The sequence below is a fragment of the Boleophthalmus pectinirostris genome, unplaced genomic scaffold, assembly GCF_026225935.1.
Source record: "Boleophthalmus pectinirostris isolate CB_2022bp ecotype Guang Dong unplaced genomic scaffold, ASM2622593v1 HiC_scaffold_16, whole genome shotgun sequence".
In the NCBI taxonomy this organism is placed as follows: Eukaryota; Metazoa; Chordata; class Actinopteri; order Gobiiformes; family Gobiidae; genus Boleophthalmus; species Boleophthalmus pectinirostris.
The window spans coordinates 32,410,772-32,430,771 of NW_026571095.1; the positions used below are offsets into that span (position 1 = coordinate 32,410,772).

The window sequence follows — 20,000 nt, forward strand, 5'->3', positions numbered from 1 at the left end:
TTCCCGAGATCGAGGATTTAAAACCGGAACAAAGAGAATGTTTGGTGAATTTTATCAAGTGGAAAGACGTTATTGCCCTTCTTCCTACGGGATTTGGTGCATTACATACGTCACGATCAAACAGCAGCGACTGGTTAAATAAAAAAGTACCCGCTTACCGTCGAGCGAACGAATCCTAATGCTGCGAGGTCAGACAGTTTCCACGAAGTGAAACCGGCTGGTGAATCAGATTATGTCATGATCTGCATGTAGGTTGAAATGTTAAGACATGTTTTGTATCATTTCTAATCTTTTTGTAATTATTTTATTGACTATTTTGTTAATATAGTCAACTTATGGATCCTTTTATTGCTGCTTCAGTGTTTTTCTTACCGCGATCACTCAGTCGACAATAAAATATCCTCATTAATGTTAAATTTATGAGTAATGTCTGTTGACTTGGGTCGTGAAGGTTTGTGACTTTTAAAATATGACTCCCAAGAAAAAAAATAAGCTTGGGAAACCCTGATCTATATCATTTCCATCAAACACCACGATGACTCGACCTTGATGAGGTGTAATCATGATCATGTCAGTTTCTGTCTTTTGTCTTTGGACGACTCCATATTTTTGGTTCTTGATAGAAAAGTAGAGCACAAGAACTGACAAAAGAAGCGTCAAAGGTCAATTTTGAGCTCAATATTTTTCACATACAAATTTTTTTTTTCATTATAGTCAAATTTTGGGAGTCCTACCTTTTATACTTAGAAACGCTGAAGTAATTTTTCTCAGTTTCACACTCTGAAGACTTAAGATCTTTCACCTTTTTAGGGCAGAATTGACACATCAAATTTCCCTAAGTGTGTCCCTTAACTTTTCTTGTCTTCACTTTTAGTTTGGACACCCCTGAAGTAACAAAAAAATAAAATAAAATAACCAAACTCCGGGTATGTTTCAGATGGGTCAATAGCGAAGAAGAGTGTTTAGCATAATATGGGAATTTCAAATACTTTATTTTTTTTTGTAGATTTTAAAGTTATGATACAAGAGAGACTATTGTTGTGCCACGTAACGGACATCATCCAGTATCGAGATTCCCCCAAGACTTATTCCAGCGTCGTATGAAATCGTCCGTAAAGTTTACAATCAGTGATGTGTACAGAGCGAGCGTTATGTTTATGGACAAGAGGAGGAAGGACGGAAGTATATCCAGAGTATTTTTGAAGTACAATCACAACAGAAGTCCTCATGCCAGAACCCAACAGTCCCACTACGCATGCATCTACTCGTACTACGGGAGAACAGAGAGAGAGATAGAGAGAGAAAGAGAGAGGGGGGGGGGTACGTACCATGAAAGAAGTACCATGAAAGTACTATGGTCACAGTCTGAGAAGTATAGTCCTACATTCAGATGAGGCAGGAGAACTGAGGGCGACCACCGGGTGATGCAGTACAAGTACTAGAGTGATATTTGACGTGTTACTCTTTGGCGGGAGAATACAGGCTCCACTGATCTGACTTTGGCAAATTTTCTTTTAGACACATTTTACAATCAGAAGATCAAATATTATTCATAATAAAACTGAAAATGGACGTGTCGGGGGTTACTTATGGTTTTGATCCATTAGGGGGCGTTGCAGCAAACCAGTTGCATGCCGATTCTTTTTATTTATTTATTGTTTTTTTTTAAAGGTGGAACTTTTCTGGTGAAAGGTCCAACGCCTGCTTGTCTCCCCGCCTGGAATGTCGTGGCCAAATTTTCTCGTCAAAGCCTGATCTCGTGACCCAAATCCAAATTTTTCGTCCCTTTGCGACCTTTATCTGATCTTTTAATGACGACGCAGATCCGATTTTTTTTCAAATGCGACCCAGGCCACTTGGATATGCGCTCCTAAAACCGATACATATCCGATCTTTTGACATGCGACTTCGGTCTGAACGGCCAGGTCGCATTCATCCCACCTACACGTCATCAGCGAGCAACAAATGTCACTATAAGAGGGTTTCAGTCACGTGATCACGATGACGCACGAATTTCAGGTGGAGGGCAGGAAGTGAAGACAAACACGACAAACAAACACGGCTCTGGAGAACACAGATATGGAGAAGAGTTCTTATTGTAAGGATTTAGAGCCAGTAGCGAGGCAAAGGTACGAGCAGTTAGTCGACAAATATATTGGACATGACACCATCTTATTGAAAATGAGAGAATTTTCGACCGAAGTAAAAGATTTGCCGACAATCGAGGCAGAGGATATCACGAACTATCTAGTTCTCCAGACATCGTTCTACACCAGACAACAGATGAAGGCAAAGTACAAAAGTTAGGAGGAATATAACTTTTTTTGTCAGTGGATGGGTCCTCAACCTTGATGCAAAACGACTACGTGATGATCATTGTTTGGTCTTCGCCGGGGTGAGTGTTTCTCTTATTTTATGTGTTTAGATGTTATGGAAAAAACTGCAGTGTATCGGCAGTAACCGATCTATCCAAACTACTTAATGTCAACAAACGTCTTTAGCCGTTAGTCGTTAATGATTCATTTATGTTTAGGTAAACCACAAAAAACAATTTAGCTTTGTAACAAACCTTTGATGAAGTGGTCACTGCAGACACGAGCGTTAGCGAATTCTGCTCCTCCCGACCGCAAACGTAGGTTAGGTTCTGTCAGCTTTTCCCATTTCTGACCTTTGTGGACGACTATCTTCGGTACTCTAAAAAAAAATCGCTTTTCCTTCTCTCGGTTAGAACGATTGGCAACAGCCGTAAACTACACAACACATCGGCATTTTCCAGACAAAGACGCAACAGAGTTTCACGAGCTTCCTCCAGTCAGTTCACTTCCTGCCCTCCGTCTGATTTCGCACGCTGACAAACGTAGCCCTGTGAACCACAACTGAACCAGTTCTAAACCAGGACTAAAATAGGTCTAAACAAGAACTGAACCTGGTCAGTCCTGGTCTGGTTCTGGTCTGGTTCTGGTCTCAGTCCCCGTCTGGTCCCAGTGTCAGTCCTGGTTTGGTCTCGGCCTCAGTCCTGGTCTCAGTTCTGGTCCTGGTCCCGGTCTCTGTCCTGATTCAGTCCTTGTTTAGACCTGTTTTAGTCCTGGTTCAGTCCTGGTTTAGACCTGGCAGAAACTGGAAGAAAGCCGCAACCACGGCGGACGACAATGCAAGAGAATGGCCAAAAAAAAAAAAAAAAAGTATGCTCCGAAGAGTGATTTTTATGTACAGTTACACCCCTAGTCTTTAGGAACTTAAATTTACCCGTGCATTGCCTAGAGTGAAAGCGACGCGGCAAAAAACATTATTTCCTGGCAAAATTCTCCATGGAGACAAGCAAGTATCTAAGCTTCCACCACAAAAGTTACGTAATGCAAGTACTGGTAGATTCTCTAAGAGCAGTGGTTTGAGTGTACGGCGAAGTGACGGGTGGTCCCCCTCTGAGTACAATCTGAGCATGTGCGAAACTCCTCAGCCCACAGTGATCAGTGCTACACACGGGCCGCGGAATCATGGGAAAGTCGCGGAGTGGACGGGAGGGGCGGGGCTTGTGGGGGGGTGGGGAGGGGCTAGAGGGGGCGGAGGGCGACATGGGGCGGGGACAGAAGAAGGGGCTCGTGAGGACGTGGGCGTGTCTTTGGGGACGCGGGGAGGAGCTTGAGAGGACAGGTGGGCGGAGCTTTAGAGGAGAACGGGAGGAAGTGGCGGCGTCTCATCCCGAGGCCTTGATGTAGAGCTGGGTCTGCAGGATGTAGTCGATGACGGGCTGGTACAGGTAGTCCACCACGTGTCCGTCTCCGTGCTGCAGGGCCAGTCTGAGGACACAGGGACACACTTACTGTATTTTTCAGACTATAAGGCGCACCGGCTTATAAGGCGCATTAAGCAAAACAAACGGACGACACTTGAGACTGATCCTTAGCCCAGGCGTCCACGATCCATTGGCAGATCGTGGCGTAATTCGCTCGCCGTTACCTCCCTGTCTTGGTGAATGTGTGAATGTGGGTGTATAATTTAAGTTTGTTTTTTTATTTCCTACGAGGACGACTCAAATATACACTGAGTAATAATGTGTTTAATGCAGCTTTGCGCACATTTGTTTACGTTTTACAGAAAACTTAAAACCACATCCATCAAGTGGTACAGCTTTGCAGTTTACCAAAGTCGTACTAAAACATTTTGAGAGATTTCTGCGCGGTGTACCACATACAATTGGTTCGAGGTCAGTCAGCACAAACAAACTTAATACATAAGGCGCACTGTCGATTTTTGAGAAAATTTTGAGAAACTATGTGGCCATAGCAACTTGTCAAACCTGATCCTGTCAGATCTAAACAAGGTCGGGCCTGGTTAGTACTTGGATGGGAGACCAGTGGGAAAATCAAGAGCCACAGGGGGGCACCAGTCACAGTCATTGTGTCCTTAGGCAAGACACTTCACCCACATTGCCGGCATGGCAGTCTGCCCCAGGTCAGCTGTGGCTACAATACTAGCCTATCACAGGGTATGGAGTGAATGAATAATACTCTGTAAAGGGTCTTTGTGACAAATGTCTGTAAAAAGCACTATATAAATAAAAAAATAAAAAAAAACATTACTTACTTTAATTAAAGGATTTTAAGCATGCCTTATAGTCCGAGAAATACGGTAGATACTTTGTAGGGCACATTTTACACTGTAATGTATGATATAATGTTGTTTCCTCATCACAAACAGACCTTGTGTTTTGTTTCATTTGCACATATTTAACACACAAACCTGCAGATTTAGGCTGAGTTCTTCTCTCAAACGAAAAGCACTGTTCTAGAATCGTTTGGATAATTTCAGCCCTGGAATTGCCAATCTCTACTGAACAAAAGGTAAAAAGGCTTGAAACTACTGCTTCATTACATCACAAAGTGGAACAAGCATTTAGAGCTTTGGAAATAGAGGAGCAGACAGACTAATAATAAAAAGTTACTCAAACATGTGTGTCCTTGGGTGTGTTTTTGATGAGGTAGCAATATTTTAACACGGCAAATTTGGAATCTATTCCTTAGTATTGAAATCGAGTTTAAAATGTTAGGATAGAAAACAGATTTTTGGTGAGCAGCTCTGGACCTACCTGCTCTTGGTGGAGCTGACCACAGACATGGGGTGAGAGCCGGCGTCCTTCACCACGATGATGTTGTCCTGCAGAGAACGTGACAGACAAACACTGTGAGTAAACCTGATGTGTCTCCTGTAGACGTGCGGAGCAGCAGGGGGACAGACCTTGTACTTGCGCAGGATGGCCGAGTGGTTCATGATGCGTTCAGTGTCGGCTCCGTCGCGAGGGACCACCACGATGCCGAAATCTCCCACGATCACCTCCATCTGAAACGCACCACAGGCAGGACAGGTCATAGGGCTGTGACGTGCAGGTGTTTATGTGTCTGTCTGTGTCTCTTTTGTGGTGCAGCACAACAGTAAACAAAGCGTCGAGATGGATGTAGACGAAGACAGACATTCTGTGTTGGCGACGATTCCCGAGATCGAGGATTTAAAGCCGGAACAAAGAGAATGTTTGGTGAATTTTATCAAGGGGAAAGACGTTATTGTCCCTTCTTCCTATGGGATTTGGGAAAAGTTTAATATTCCAGTTCGCCCCGTTAGCAGAGCATTATATACGTCACGACCAGTGTTGGGGAGTAACAGATTACATGTACCGGTATTACGTAATTATGTACAAGTTATGAGTAACTGTATTCAGTTACAGTGGTAATTGGATTACAGTTACTTTGTTAAAATAAATGGATTACATGGTGGTATGTTCCTGTTTTCACATTTTGGGCTGTATCCCATGTCTCCTTCCGTACTGTGTGGACACCGCTTCCTCTTGTGTGCCTCTAAACCAGAACTAACACCAGGACTAAAACCAGGACTAAACCAGTCCAGGACCAAACCAGGACTAAACTAAGACTAAAACTAGGTCTAAACCAGGACTAAACCAGGACTAAACCAAACCAGGACTAAACCAGGATTAAATATACGGCAGCAGTAGCTCAGTTGGTAGAGCATTCGCCCACTAATCTGAAGGTTGGTGGTTTGATTCCAGTTCTCGACATAAACATCACAGGTTGAGCGGTCAGATCCACTGACCCACAGGTTGGCTGGTGTGATTCCAGCTCCCACAGATGAATGCTGTCGTTGTGTCCTTGGGCAAGACACTTAACCCACCTTGCCCACAGTGTCTGTGTACACTGGTGTGTGAATGGGTGAGTGGTTCCTTGTTGTAAAGCGCTTCGAATTCCTTGAAGGTGGAAAAGCGCTATAGAAAAATGTGACCATTTACCATTAAATTAAGACTGAACCAGGACTAAACCAGGAACTAAAACCCGGACAAAAAATCTTATGTTAAAATTTCCTCATCTTTGCTTCTCTACAGTAAACAAATGTCTTTTCATGGAGACTTGGGCTCAACAGACAATTTGAAGAAAACAAACATGAATTTTCAGGATGTGGTTGTTACATTCATGTAGTTTTAAAAAACATGACAATATCAAGTAATCCAAAGTATTCAGATTACATTACTCACTTTAAGTAAATTAATGGATTCTGTTACAAACTACATTTTGGGGTATGTAATCTGTAATCTGTAGGGGAACACATTTTAAAAGAAACCTCCCCAACACTGGTCAGGACCAAATAGCAGTGATTGGTTACATAAAAAAAAGTACCCGCCTACTGTCAAGCGAACAAATTCTAACACTACGAGGTCAGTTTGCACGGTTTCTACAAAGTGAAACCGGCTGATGAATCAGATTAGTACGACACGGGGAGTGAGCGAGTCAGTCATATGATCATCTCCTTACATCACTGTCCTTCCAGAGGCCGGGGATACAGAAGGAGTCGAGCAGGTCACTCCCGCACAGCAGCAGGATCCTCAACTCTACACACACACAAAAAAAAAAACACCGTCACAGAAGCTTCGATAGTGAACGTGTGATCTATCGCAGGAGCACAGGACACTCACCGATCTCCTCGTAGCGGATTGCAGTCCCCAGGTTTGCATTCTCATCTGACACAAACACACAGAGACGTTTTCAGTCAGAATTAAACATGCGCAGTACCACCACCAGAGGGCAGCACACAGTTAAACGCCATAAAGATCAGTGGTTCTTACCGACGAACGTGAAGCGGTCGATGTGAGGACGAACACAGCAGATTTTTCCCAGGTTTTCACTGATTTTACCCCAGAGTTTGACTGAAACAAAACAACACGGACAGCTTTAGTTGACACTGGTTAAAGGCGCTGAATCTGTGGATCATTTGTTCATTCGTTTTTCAAAATAAAACCAAAAATAAGAAAACAAAAAAACATTTTTTGTTCATTATTTTTCTCCAAAACCAAAATGGAAAAACTGCAACGCCGAACTTTTGCACTGCATACGGACTGAACCAGGACTGAACCAGGACTAAAACAGGTCTAAACAAGGACTGAATCAGGACAGAGACCAGGACCAGGACCAAAACTGAGACCAGGACTAAGACTGGGTCCAGACCAGGGGCCTCATTTATAAAGCTCGCTTACGCAAAAATCCTTGCGTACGCGCTCTCTACGCCAACCGCGGTATTTATGAACCTCGACAAAAGCGTGTCGCTTTGCTTAACTCTATGCTAACTTGGGACCTCCTGTGCACGTATCTACGTGTATATGCATAAATACACAGGGCCAGTCCACACACACATCATATAAAAATATAGCGATAAAACTCTTGAAACAGCGAAAAAACACATGGGCTTTACTGCAAAGATGTGCTGCCTAAATATTATGAAATATGATTAAATGAACAGATGAGTCATTGTTGTCACTTTTAGTTTTGTATTTATTTATTAAACCTTGTTTAATAAAGTCTTTAATAAAGTGTTTGTGTGATCACGTGGTGCTGCGTGGAGCGTCCTCCTCCCTCTGTCCCGCGTGTCTCGGTCAAACCCACTGATTATCGGCTCATGTTTAGGGAAATCTCATTCACGAGTCACTTTACATGCTCCTTTTATGGTGAGGTGGAGGTGTGGAGAGGGCGTGACGTGACGTGGGTTTACGTGCGCAAATTCTAGTTGCAGGTGGGATTTATAAAGCAAAGATTGCGTGGTTTGGTGCGTGCGGTGGGTTTTCTATATATGGAGTTTGCGTGGCGCACGCCTGTCGTAGCTACTAGGCGTACGCACTAACTTACGACAACTCCTGCGAAGTTTTTATAAATGAGGCCCCAGAACTGAGACCAAGACTGAGACCGAGACCAAACCAGGACTGACAATGGGACCAGACGGGGACTGACCAGATTCAGTTCTTGTTTAGACATATTTTAGTCCTGGTTTATTCCCAGTTTAGACCTGTGTTAGTCCTGGTTTAGTCCTGTTTTAGTCCTGGTTCAGTTCTGGTTCAGTCCTGGTTCAGTCCTGTTTTTGTCCTGTTTTCATCCTGTTTTAGACCTGGTTCAGTCCTGGTTCAGTCCTGGTTTAGTCCTGTTTTCATCCTGTTTTAGTTCTTGTTCAGTCCTGGTTTAGACCTGGTTTAGTCCTGATTCAGTCCATATGCGGCGCAAAAGTCCAGAGTCAAAGTTTAAGTCATGGAAACAGGAAACGTTTGCACCTGATTTTTTTTTTTTTTTTAAGTCTTAAAAAATAAACACAACCCAACAAGAGGAACAACATGCAAACTCCACACAGACCCCCAGGACTCAAACCCAGGAGCTTCTGGTTGTGAGGTGAGCGCGAGCGTATAGACTCACTGGCTGTGGGCTTGTGGTTCATGTTGCCGTGGTTCTGGTAAATGGGCGTGGTCTGGGTCTGCGGCTGAGTCAGCTGACCAATCACGGGAGTGGAAGAGGGCGTGTTGATGTTGGACAGGATGCACCCGGTTACTCTCTGAAACCACAAAGCACAAAGCGGTCAGACCACAGAAAGGAGTCGGGGACGAGATGGAGAACGTTATAGACAGAAAATATAACTCGAAATGAGGTTTAGTACAAATATCAGCTCTGTTTAGCTTTAAGTAACGTCATCTGTGCGTTCTTCAGATAAATTCATGTTGTTACCTGGTCCCCGAAGGTTTGATCAGGTTTTGTATTCACCCTGTGTGTCTGTGTGTGTCTGATAATTCCACCATTTATTCACCCATTGTCACTAAATTTGGTAGGTGGGTCAAGCCCCCGTGCCCGATGCCCCAAAAAAAAAAAGTTTGATGACGATCCGAGGTCATTTGAGGTCACACGGGTCAATTTCTGAACCATCTGCGGCCTAAAATATTCACCCAATCGTCACACAAGTTGGCACAAACATAACCGGGATGCACTGGATGTTACAGGTTGAAACCGGTCAAGGTCACTTGAAGGTCGAGGTAACCAAGGTCAAATATGCGTTTTTGGTCATAACTCCGCAAAGGATGGAGCTAGAGCAGACATGTCCAAACTATGGCCCTCAGACTTCCAGGTGAATTGGCCCAAATTACCTTGCACCAATTAAAAAAATATTTTTTACTGCAAGTTTTTTGAAAATCTACCTTGATAAAGTTAATATTTCATATTTAGTGTGTGGTTTTAAGGATCTTAGCATGAATAAAGACTGATGGCTCATTCTAACGTGTTAAACCTGCACACATTTCAATTATTCCCTGTATTGAGCATCAGTCTGCAGCCTTCAATCGACCCTCTGCTTCGTCTGTGTTTAGATATGTGGCCCTTGATGAAAAAAGTTTGGACACCCCTGAGCTGGAGCAACGGGAGTGGAATCAAAATCTCAGAAAAAATATTATCTATTTATAATTCTATGCATTTGTATTGTAAAAATAGGCGCTCTGGATTATAAGACGCACTGTTATTAAATGGTCTATTTTCAAACTTTTTTCTCAAATAAACCACACTGGACTTTAAACAAAACACAACAGTTGGATGGGTCAGTGGTTTTGTTTGTTTGTGGCGTTCACGGTGACTCTGGGCTTTGTTCAGTTGTGGCGTGTAGGGAGGGTGCTGTCTGGGACCAACGGATCGGTCACGATTACTCAATTGTTCAGTTGTGTCTAGAAGTGGCACATTGCGCTCGCTTATTCGGTTCGTTCCTCCGTTCCGTTCCTCGTCGGCGTGGAGTGATGAGTGTGTCTGTGGGTGTGTTTCGCTGTGCGGTCGCTGTCTGCTCTGTGTGTGTTTGCGTGTTCTGCGGGTGGTGCGGCTTTGTAGTTTACTAAAGTCGTGCTGGGACACCTGAGTGGATTCATGTATGGGGGGCGCACGGTCGTTTTTTGATTCGGTTAGAGGCTTAAGAGCGCGTCTAATAGCCCGGAAAATACTGTAGTTTTCAAGATAATCACTAATTATAACAGCTCCTTTCTCTTTCAGTGTAGCCGTTAAAATTCTAATTGGAACAAAAATTATTTCTTTTTCTGTTGTTACACAAAACACTGATCTACAGTCACACAACTAACATATAAACAACTCATATATGTTAGTTGTGTGACTGTTACACACTAGTAAACACAGATATTCTCATGTGTGACCAATATCACACAAATGTTCATGGGCCTGTACAGATACACACATTGTATTGTGGATATAACGATCATGTAATATGGACTGAGCTCCTCATAAACTGCTTCTCTGGTGATGAACTGACCCACCGACGCCTCATGGGGACCAGGTTGATATCTTTTGATGGCGCTTGTTAAATTTAAACTTATTTTTACACCTTGTCTTTGCCTTCCTGTTTGGTCCACTACATATGTAAACAAAGTCATGGTCGGGACTGAATATCCACCCATGTCTGATGTTGTCTCATTCCACAAACATGTAGTATTATGAACAACTGTTTGGGGGAAATCAGGGAGAAATATCTGAGGTCGATCTGTCAAATATGATGAGAGAAATATAATGATCCAGACTCAGTTCAAACTATATGATGAAGTTTACATTTGCAAAGCCGCCCGCGTGTGAAGACGTCAAATGTAAAGATGTGTACAGACGTGTTCAGATGTATCGTGGTGCTGCTGGGGTCTGACCTTCATCAGGTCCCTGTGGTGCTCCAGCACGCTGCAGGTGGTCTGCCATGTGTCCTGGTAACACTCCCAGGGGTCCACTCTGACACACACACACACATAGACACACACACACACACACACAAACACACACACACAGTTACACACACACAGTTACACAGTTAGAGTTCAGGTCTACAATCTGTACTTTAGTAAAATGCAAAGGTACAGTGTTTCCCAAAGACTGAGTCGTGACCCTCAGGTGAGTCACAACAGATTTTTTGGGGGGGTCGCCTTGTCACGATCTGCAACACACTACAAAAACGCAGACAAAGCCACTTATCTCATTAGAAATGTTGAAATGATAAGACATGTTTTGTATAATTTCTAATCTTTTTGTAATTATTTTATTGACTACTTTGTTCCAATATTGCTGGTCCAATTGAATGTTGAAAAGAAAAAGAAATGGGCTAAATTTAAAGTCCAAATAGGCGACTTATGGATCCTTTTATTGCCGCTTCAATTGCTGTTCTTTATTGTTTAAACCTTGAGTAATACTAATTGATTGTTTATTTATTTATTGGATCCCCATTAGTCTCTACTGGGGTAAAGACTATTCTTCCTGGGGTCCAAGTTGGCACAATTTACAATAAAATGTTCCATTATAATAACAAAAATAGTTCACACATGAGTTCATACAGTCCTGTTCCATAGTTTACTACACTACACTACTACAACTATAATAAATGCATAACTATTAATTGTTCAGAGACACGATCACTCAATCAACAATAAAATATCCTCATTAATGTTCAATAATGGTCAAATCCACCTTTATTTTGTGATTTATGAATAATGTCTATTGACTTGGGTCGTGAAGGTTTGTGACTTTTAAAATATGGATCCCCAGAAAGAAAAAAAAAGACTTTGGGAAACACTGAGCGAGTTTATGTGAGAGAGGACAGAGTCTTTACCTGATCCAGTCTGAGGACTGCACCGCCAGCTGGCACATGGTCAGGCGATGTCTGCTGGACACCAGGCCCTGCACAAGAACACATCAAGCACTAAAATGTTTAAAATGTTACTGTAGCAGGGAAAACTCAGAAACACTCCAACACTGTCTCTTCACATTTGTTTTCGTGGTATAATGCACAGTGTTGGGAAGGTGACTTTTAAAATGTATTCATCTACAGATTACAGATTACATACCCCAAAATGTAGTTTGTAACAGAATCCATTAAATTACTTAAAGTGAGTAACGTAATCTGAATACTTTGGATTATTTGATTTGCTGTCGAGAAGCAAAGACCAGGATATTTTTGTCTGTTTAAAGAAAATAAAAAGCCCAGACTTTCCTTAACCATATTAAAAAATATTATTGATAGAAGAGGAGGAGACACGGTCTGCGCTCTGCATGGTTTAGTCCTTTTAAATCCTGTTTTCAGACCTGGTTTAGACCTGGTTTAGTCCTGGTTTTAGTCCTGTTAAATCCTGTTTTAGACCTGGTTTAGTCCTGGTTTAGTCCTGGTTTAGTCCTGTTAAATCCTGTTTTAGACCTGGTTTTAGTCCTGGTTTAGTCCTGTTAAATCCTGGTTTAGACCTGGTTTTAGTCCTGGTTTAGTCCTGTTAAATCCTGTTTTTAGACCTGGTTTAGACCTGGTTTAGTTTAGTCCTGTTAAATTCTGTTTTAGATCTGGTTTAGACCTGGTTTAGTCCTGGTTTTAGTCCTGTTAAATCTTGTTTTAGATCCTGGTTTCGACCTGGTTTAGTCCTGGTTTTAGTCCTGTTAAATCCTGGTTTTAGACCTGGTTTAGTCCTGGTTTAGTCCTGTTTAAATCCTGTTTTCCTGTTTAGACCTGTTTAGTCCTGTTAAATTCTGTTTTAGATCTGGTTTAGACCTGGTTTAGTCCTGGTTTTAGTCCTGTTAAATCTTGTTTTAGTTTGGTTTCGACCTGGTTTAGTCCTGGTTTAGTCCTGTTAAATCCTGGTTTAGACCTGGTTTTAGTCCTGGTTTAGTCCTGTTAAATCCTGGTTTAGACCTGGTTTAGACCTGGTTTTAGTCCTGTTAAATCCTGTTTTAGACCTGGTTTAGACCTGGTTTAGTCCTGTTAAATCCTGTTTTAGACCTGGTTTAGACCTTTTAGACCTAGTTTAGTCCTGTTAAATCCTGTTTTAGACATGGTTTAGGCCTGGTTTTAGTCCTGGTTTTAGTCCTGTTAATCCTGTTTTAGTCTGGTTTAGACCTGGTTTTAGTCCTGGTTTAGTCCTGTTAAATCCTGTTTTAGACCTGGTTTAGTCCTGGTTTTAGTCCTGTTAAATCCTGGTTTAGACCTGGTTTTAGTCCTGGTTTAGTCCTGTTAAATCCTGTTTTAGACCTGGTTTAGACCTAGTTTAGTCCTGTTAAATCCTGTTTTAGATCTGTTTAGACCTGGTTTAGTCCTGGTTTTAGTCCTGTTAAATCTTGTTTTAGACCTGGTTTCGACCTGGTTTAGTCCTGGTTTTAGTCCTGTTAAATCCTGGTTTAGACCTGGTTTAGTCCTGGTTTAGTCCTGTTAAATCCTGGTTTAGACCTGGTTTAGACCTGGTTTTAGTCCTGTTAAATCCTGTTTTAGACCTGGTTTAGACCTGGTTTAGACCTGGTTTTAGTCCTGTTAAATCCTGTTTTAGACCTGGTTTAGACCTAGTTTAGTCCTGTTAAATCCTGTTTTAGACATGGTTTAGGCCTGGTTTTAGTCCTGGTTTTAGTCCTGTTAAATCCTGTTTTAGGCCTGGTTTAGTCCTGGTTTAGTCCTGGTTTAGTCCTGTTAAATCCTGTTTTAGACATGGTTTTAGGCCTGGTTTTAGTCCTGGTTTTTAGTCCTGTTAAATCCTGTTTTAGACATGGTTTAGACCTGGTTTAGTCCTGGTTTAGTCCTGTTAAATCCTGTTTTAGATCTGGTTTAGACCTGGTTTTAGTCCTGGTTTAGTCCTGTTAAATCCTGGTTTAGACCTGGTTTAGACCTGGTTTAGACCTGGTTTAGTGTCCGGCAATGAGTTGAATTACAGAAAAAAAAAAAAAAAAAGGGATATAGCCCAAAATGTAAAAACAGGAAAATCCCGCCGTGTAATCCATTTATTTCAACAAAGTAACTGTAATCTAATTACCACTCACTGAAACAGTAACTGTAACTGAATACAGTTACTCATCATTTGTACTCTGATTACTTAACTCTGGTACATGTAATCTGTTACTCCCCAACACTGATAATGCACCACTTGCAGAAGTTATGAAGTGATGTCTGGGCCTAATTATGGAAAGTATTAACGATTTGCGTGTGATGTGGCGGTGAACTGGAGGTCAAGACTGGGATTATTCAGTTTATTTCAATATAATCCTGGCGACTTTCAACAGCGGAAACGATATAAAACTGTCAGAAACCGCCAGCTCGTTAGATCAGCGTCATTAGAAAGATATAAAGCTAAAGTCGTCCTCCTGGTTGTGGAATAGATCCTGATCTAATTCCGATCGAGCGCTTTGTCAGTCTAATCAACGCTCGCTCTGTGCCCGACCTTTAGTATCCAGATATTTACAACTACTTCATTCATTCGACGTCGTCCTACACCAACCAAGAACTGAAAAGCTACACGGGGTCAGAAGCAGATAAATATTTTGTAGCGGGATGTGTGAGATCTTTGTTGATCACCAAACATCACATCTGTTCCTGATAACAGCCAGGGGAAGTAGAACGGGGGTCAAAATCTGAGCCGGAGCGACCCCGGGACGGTGGAAACAGAGGGCCGGGGGTGAAGGGGATTCCTTGCCGCCGAAAGTGAGGACGGGGCATCTATAGATAATATAGATACTGTGCCACCAAAACCATCACAAACAATGTACCACAAAGTCTAATAAACCAAACATTTACTTTACAGAGATTCATAGATACAAAACTCATCAAATTTGTAGTTTTCGTGTTTCATGTGACTTCAGTTTTGCTTCGATCCAGAGGCGGGAAATTCTGGAGTAGTTTTCTCATCTGGTTTGTGGACTTTACGAACTGGATTTAAAGGAAACATACAGATATGATGCTATTTTCTGATCTTTGTTTCATTCTCATGTTTAACACACAAACCCTGTTTACTTATTTATGTATTTATGTATTTACGTCGACCGGAACAAAGCTGCTGCCGGCGTTTTTGTCATTTCAGTTTGTCGTTATGTGGGTGGTGGTGGGCGGTGACTGTGGCGGTGGGCGGTGACTGTGGGTCGTCAGGGCCTGTGGTTCAAGTTTATTCTTCACTTTGTTAACACATTAGAACTTCCTCATGAGTTAAGACATTACATCAACAACATCAGCATGCTAACCACACACCGCTGTTACTATTAAATACATTTAGGACAAACACAAACACACAAGAGGAAACAGGAGATTTGCTTTGCAATGTTTATTTTTTAAACAAGTTAATGCATTTATACACATTCCAAAAGAAACGTTCTTTCTAAATGCATCTTCTGGTCACCTCGGACTTGGTGCGGGTGAGGAAGGCTCTCAGCTCGGTGTTGAGATGGTTCAGAACAGCTGCTTCAAAAGCTGCCGTGTCTAGTGCACAAAGAGCTCTCACGAGGGAGTGAGGAGAGTCATACTCCACTTGGATCTGTTTGACCGCTCTTTTGCCAATTTCTTGTAAATCTTCCAGGCTGATGTCACCATTTCCAACAATGACGTGTTCCTGGATTTTTCTTTGTATCTCCTCCGCCATCAGGCTGTAGTCCATGTTGGCCACTTTTAAAATGTGTTTAACACAAGCCCCTGTGAGGATGTGGGACGCTCCGTGTCCACAGGAGGGAGCAGGCGGGTCGATCATCTCCTCTGCTGGGACAGGATCTTCTGCTGGACTGACAGGTTCTACTGAGCTGGTATTTTCCTGTGGAGATGGAACCTGCTCAGGACTGGGCTCCTGTGGTGAATCCACTGAAACATCTGTGGCGTTAGATTGGTTTTCTTTTCTAAAACTCTCCTTCTTTGCTCTTAGCGCCTGCTGGAGTTCCAGTTTGTATAACTGCTGCTGTTGGACAACATGCTGCTGGAACTGATGCTCTTGGGCAGGGCACATCTTTGGGTTGTGCTTTTCCATCAGCTCCTTATATCCCATCATCTCCAGCATTTTGTGAGCTGCGCTGACCTTGGCCGCCTTCTTGGAGGAGGCCATTCCCTGGCAGGACATCCGGCCCACTCTTACCTCCACACAGAAGGTGGTTCTGGAGGCGTGCTGCACAAACGAGACCACCCTGAATTCAGGAGCTCGTTGCTTCCTCACCTCCAGTATTTCTGTGAGGGCGGTGATTGGGTTTTTATTGTAGAAGTAGAACGGACGTTCCACAGGGTCCACCAGATCTACGTGGGGTTTCTGCCAATATGGAGTCACATCCTCTGGCACTGGGAGCTGCTTCAGCTCCTCCACCACTTCCTTGGCCGCATCTAGTTTAGCCTTTTGTTTGGTGGGTCCAAAGCCAAAGCCAACATAGTTTCCCACTCGCACTTCTGCGTGGAAGGTGCTCCTATGGGCTTGGCCGTCTTGTTGTATGTCAAACTGGACGCGCAGATCGTGCAGCACAGCAAGATCATGTAAACGCGTCAAATCAGATTTGTAATCGTCCGTAGGTATTTCAATTTTCATCTTGTCGTTTGTAGTCGTCAACGTGTCTAGAAAAGTGTCTGTTTGTGTCTCGTCTTCTGGCGTCTTACTTATACAAAACCAGTCATGTGACCAGCTTTGAAGTGTGATGTCATGAAGCATGAAACGTCGTTACCACGGCTACGACCAATGAGCTTGAAGAGAAGGAGAATGTCGACTGTTGCCATAGCGACATAGAACTCCAAACATTGTACTGTTAAAGTGGTTTTTATGTTTTTTCAGATTATTCCTTGGTTTGGTGGAATAATATCTGGGGAAATATTCATAGTTTTACATCAGTGATGTGGCAGTTTGTGAAAAAAGTTAAAAAGATAAATGTAAAAATACAGGAAGGAAGGAAGGAAGGAAGTCCTTCTCTGCTGGTCTACAAAAAATCTCTGAATCACAGACTGATGCTAATTATATTATTATTAAATAATTCCAAATGGTCTGTCTCATCCGTTCAGAGTTTTTCCGATATTTGTGCTGCTTCCACACACGGATTTTCATATTAAAGCATTTGACCAATCATATTTCAGCATCATTTGTTGCCAGGCAGAGTCAAAGTCAAAGAAGTCTGAGGACTTCACAATCCATTCTGCAGGAACTCAAACACAAAATAAATGTCCATTAAACATTATTTTTAAGGACAATAAACATTTACATGATCCAGGAATAAATTCATTCGGCTTTAAAATCAGATTAAAAGTTAATTTAATTTTTCTAGCAGGTGCAAAAGTACCTAAGCTCCACCAAAAATGACTCCTTGAGATTCCTTGAAAACGGCTGATTTCATACAGATTGATCTCATTTCATTTACTGTAAATCCCTTCTTTGTTTGTGGAGATGGTCCCTCACCAGAAATGAAACTTTGACTGACCCAGACGATTGTACTCTGTAGGCTCCATCCCTATGCATCTCTGTCTGCGATCTTTATCAGCCGGGATCCGATAGAAAGATACTTTGGCCTCCTTCTTTAGCAGACTGACTCCGGCCAGAACTTCCAATAGCAACACAGGTCAAAACTATTGTTATTTAATTCAAATTTTATCGCAAACAAACACTACACGTTGGTCCAGATGGATAGATTGACCTCCAATATGGCGACATAAACCCCAGGTCACGTGGTTTTGCGACGTAGATGCAAAACCTTAATAGGGAGTAGGGCGATACTTTTTTGATCCATTTGTGGATTTACTGCAGGATAGTATAAAGTATAAATAGTATCAAATATCAAACCATACAATACAGTACACAGGTGACTCTCCTCATCTGGACACGGACTATTTGAGCCCCTCCCCTCAGGCATTCGGACCAGAACCTCTCACCACAGGAATGTTTTTTTTCCCTCTGCTCAACACCTGTCAGTTTATAACATCTGTCACTCTATAACAAAGGAGAAATTCAATTATTAACTTTTTTTTTGGGGTCAAAAACGTTTCTCAGCTCACCCCAGCTGCTTCTTCAGTTGTGGGTAGACGCTGGTGGACACTGTCTTATATCTGCCTGAAGGGAGGAGCTAACTACAATGAAACTACTCTGTCACTCTACAGCACCTGTCACTTTAGAACACCTGACACTTCAGACAGTTCACTTCAAGTATTTATTGATTTATTGAACTTTATTGAAACACAGAAGTCCCACTGAGATTTGTAAACCCTTTTTCTAGCCCCAGAGAGGAGAAGCCCGTTGTACTATGTGTTTTTAGTGGGAGGGGAATCTCCACACAAAAAGGCCCTGAACACTGTCTCTAATACATTATTCATCGCGATCACGTTCTATATTGTACTATTCAGTCCTCATTATTTTATGTTGCACTTATCCTCAAAGCACATTCCAAGTTTTCTTCACTGACACTGGCAATAAAGTTGTTATTTTCTGATTTCTGACGACAAGATCCACATCAGTGATAAAGAAAAGTAGAGCGTCTGAAGGAGAGCGGTGGAATGAAGACGATTAGCGCATAAGAGAAGGAGAAACCGCACACAGATGAGGAGTGTGTGAGTGTGCGAATGTGCAGAACTGATGAAGAGCAGAGGAAAGTGGAACAGAGCTGCTCCATCATGATCTCATCCCTGACGATCGGTTAGTTTGACTGAATCACATCGCGATCCCTGATGTTCTGTTTATTGCTGTTCTGATAAAAAAAACAAAAAAACTAAAGACTCCCCCTGCTGGTCAGCTTCTGTCATGCTCTGAGTGAGAAACAGCAGAATAAACTTCCACAAACTGTCAATATGTTTAGTTAGATCTTCAAGAAGACGTATTGCGCTTGTGAATCCGTGTGTCATTCGTTCATTCGTTTTTCAATATAAAACCAAAAATAAGAAAACGAAAAAACAACTGTTTTCTTCATTATTTGTCTCCAAAACCAAAATGAAAAAACAGATAACGATTCGTTTTTTCAGTTTTTTGATTTTCTGTTTAAATGTAGAATGGAAAAAACAGATAACGGCCGTTTCCCGTTTACGTGACTTCTGTGACTGTGATGCCGAACTTTTGCACCGCATACGGACAGAACCAGGACTGATCCAGGTTCGGGACCAGACTGGAACCAGACCAGGGACTGAGACCGGGACCAGACTGAGACTGAGACCAGGACTGGGACCGGGACCAGACCGAGACTGAGACCGAGACCAGACCGGGACCAGACTAGGACCAGACTGAGACCAGACCGGGACTGAGACCGGGACTGAGACTGAGACCAGGCCGGGACCAGACCAGGACCAGACTGGGACCAGACCGGGACCAGACCGGAGGCTCAGAGCCCACGGCAGGGCCGGAGCTCGAAGCTGAGGCTTGGACCCCGCGGAGGCTCGGAATCAAAGCTTGAAGTCCGCTCTGGCCCTGCTCTGGTCTTTGCTCTGGTCTCGGTCTCAGTCCCGCTCTGGTCCCGGTCTGGTCTCGGTCTCAGTAACACTCCGGTCCCGGTCTGGACCTGGATCAGTCCTGGTTCAGTCCGTATGCAGCGCAAAAGTCCGGCATCACAGTCACGGAAGTCACGTAAACTGGAAACAGTCGTTATCCGTTTTTTCCATTCTTCATTTAAACACAAATCAAATCATTATCTGTTTTTTTCATTTTGGTTTTGGAGACAAATAATGAAGAAAACTGTTATTTTTTAATTTTCTTATTTTTGGTTTTATATTGAAAAACAAATGAACGACTGACACACGGATTCTTGTGTCTGTTGTAGTTAATCTATGACATCCATGGATCATTATGTTAGAATTTGGACATATCAAATCTCTATATTGATCTAAAACGTCTGAATAAACGACGTCTGAATAATCCTGTCTGTGACGCCAGAATTGTTGTGGATTTTCTAAAATGCAGTTAAATAAAACTGGAGAAGCTGTCTTGAATCACGGAGTCTGGA

At 42.6% G+C, this 20,000-nt stretch overlaps 1 protein-coding gene across 1 annotated transcript in view; it reads right to left on the reverse strand.

Annotated features, from left to right (window-relative positions):
- Positions 1-3,694: 3,694 nt before the first annotated feature.
- Positions 3,695-20,000, reverse strand: part of nmnat2 (nicotinamide nucleotide adenylyltransferase 2) — a 30,205-nt gene continuing 13,899 nt past the window's right edge. Inside the window, exons 3-11 of the mRNA XM_020931364.1 lie at positions 11,944-12,011; positions 10,994-11,072; positions 8,736-8,871; positions 7,127-7,207; positions 6,977-7,021; positions 6,816-6,892; positions 5,236-5,337; positions 5,087-5,154; positions 3,695-3,797 (exon numbers count right to left, since the gene is read on the reverse strand). Coding sequence (XP_020787023.1) covers positions 3,695-3,797; positions 5,087-5,154; positions 5,236-5,337; positions 6,816-6,892; positions 6,977-7,021; positions 7,127-7,207; positions 8,736-8,871; positions 10,994-11,072; positions 11,944-12,011 — 759 coding nt within the window. The remainder of the gene's footprint in view (positions 3,798-5,086; positions 5,155-5,235; positions 5,338-6,815; positions 6,893-6,976; positions 7,022-7,126; positions 7,208-8,735; positions 8,872-10,993; positions 11,073-11,943; positions 12,012-20,000) is intronic.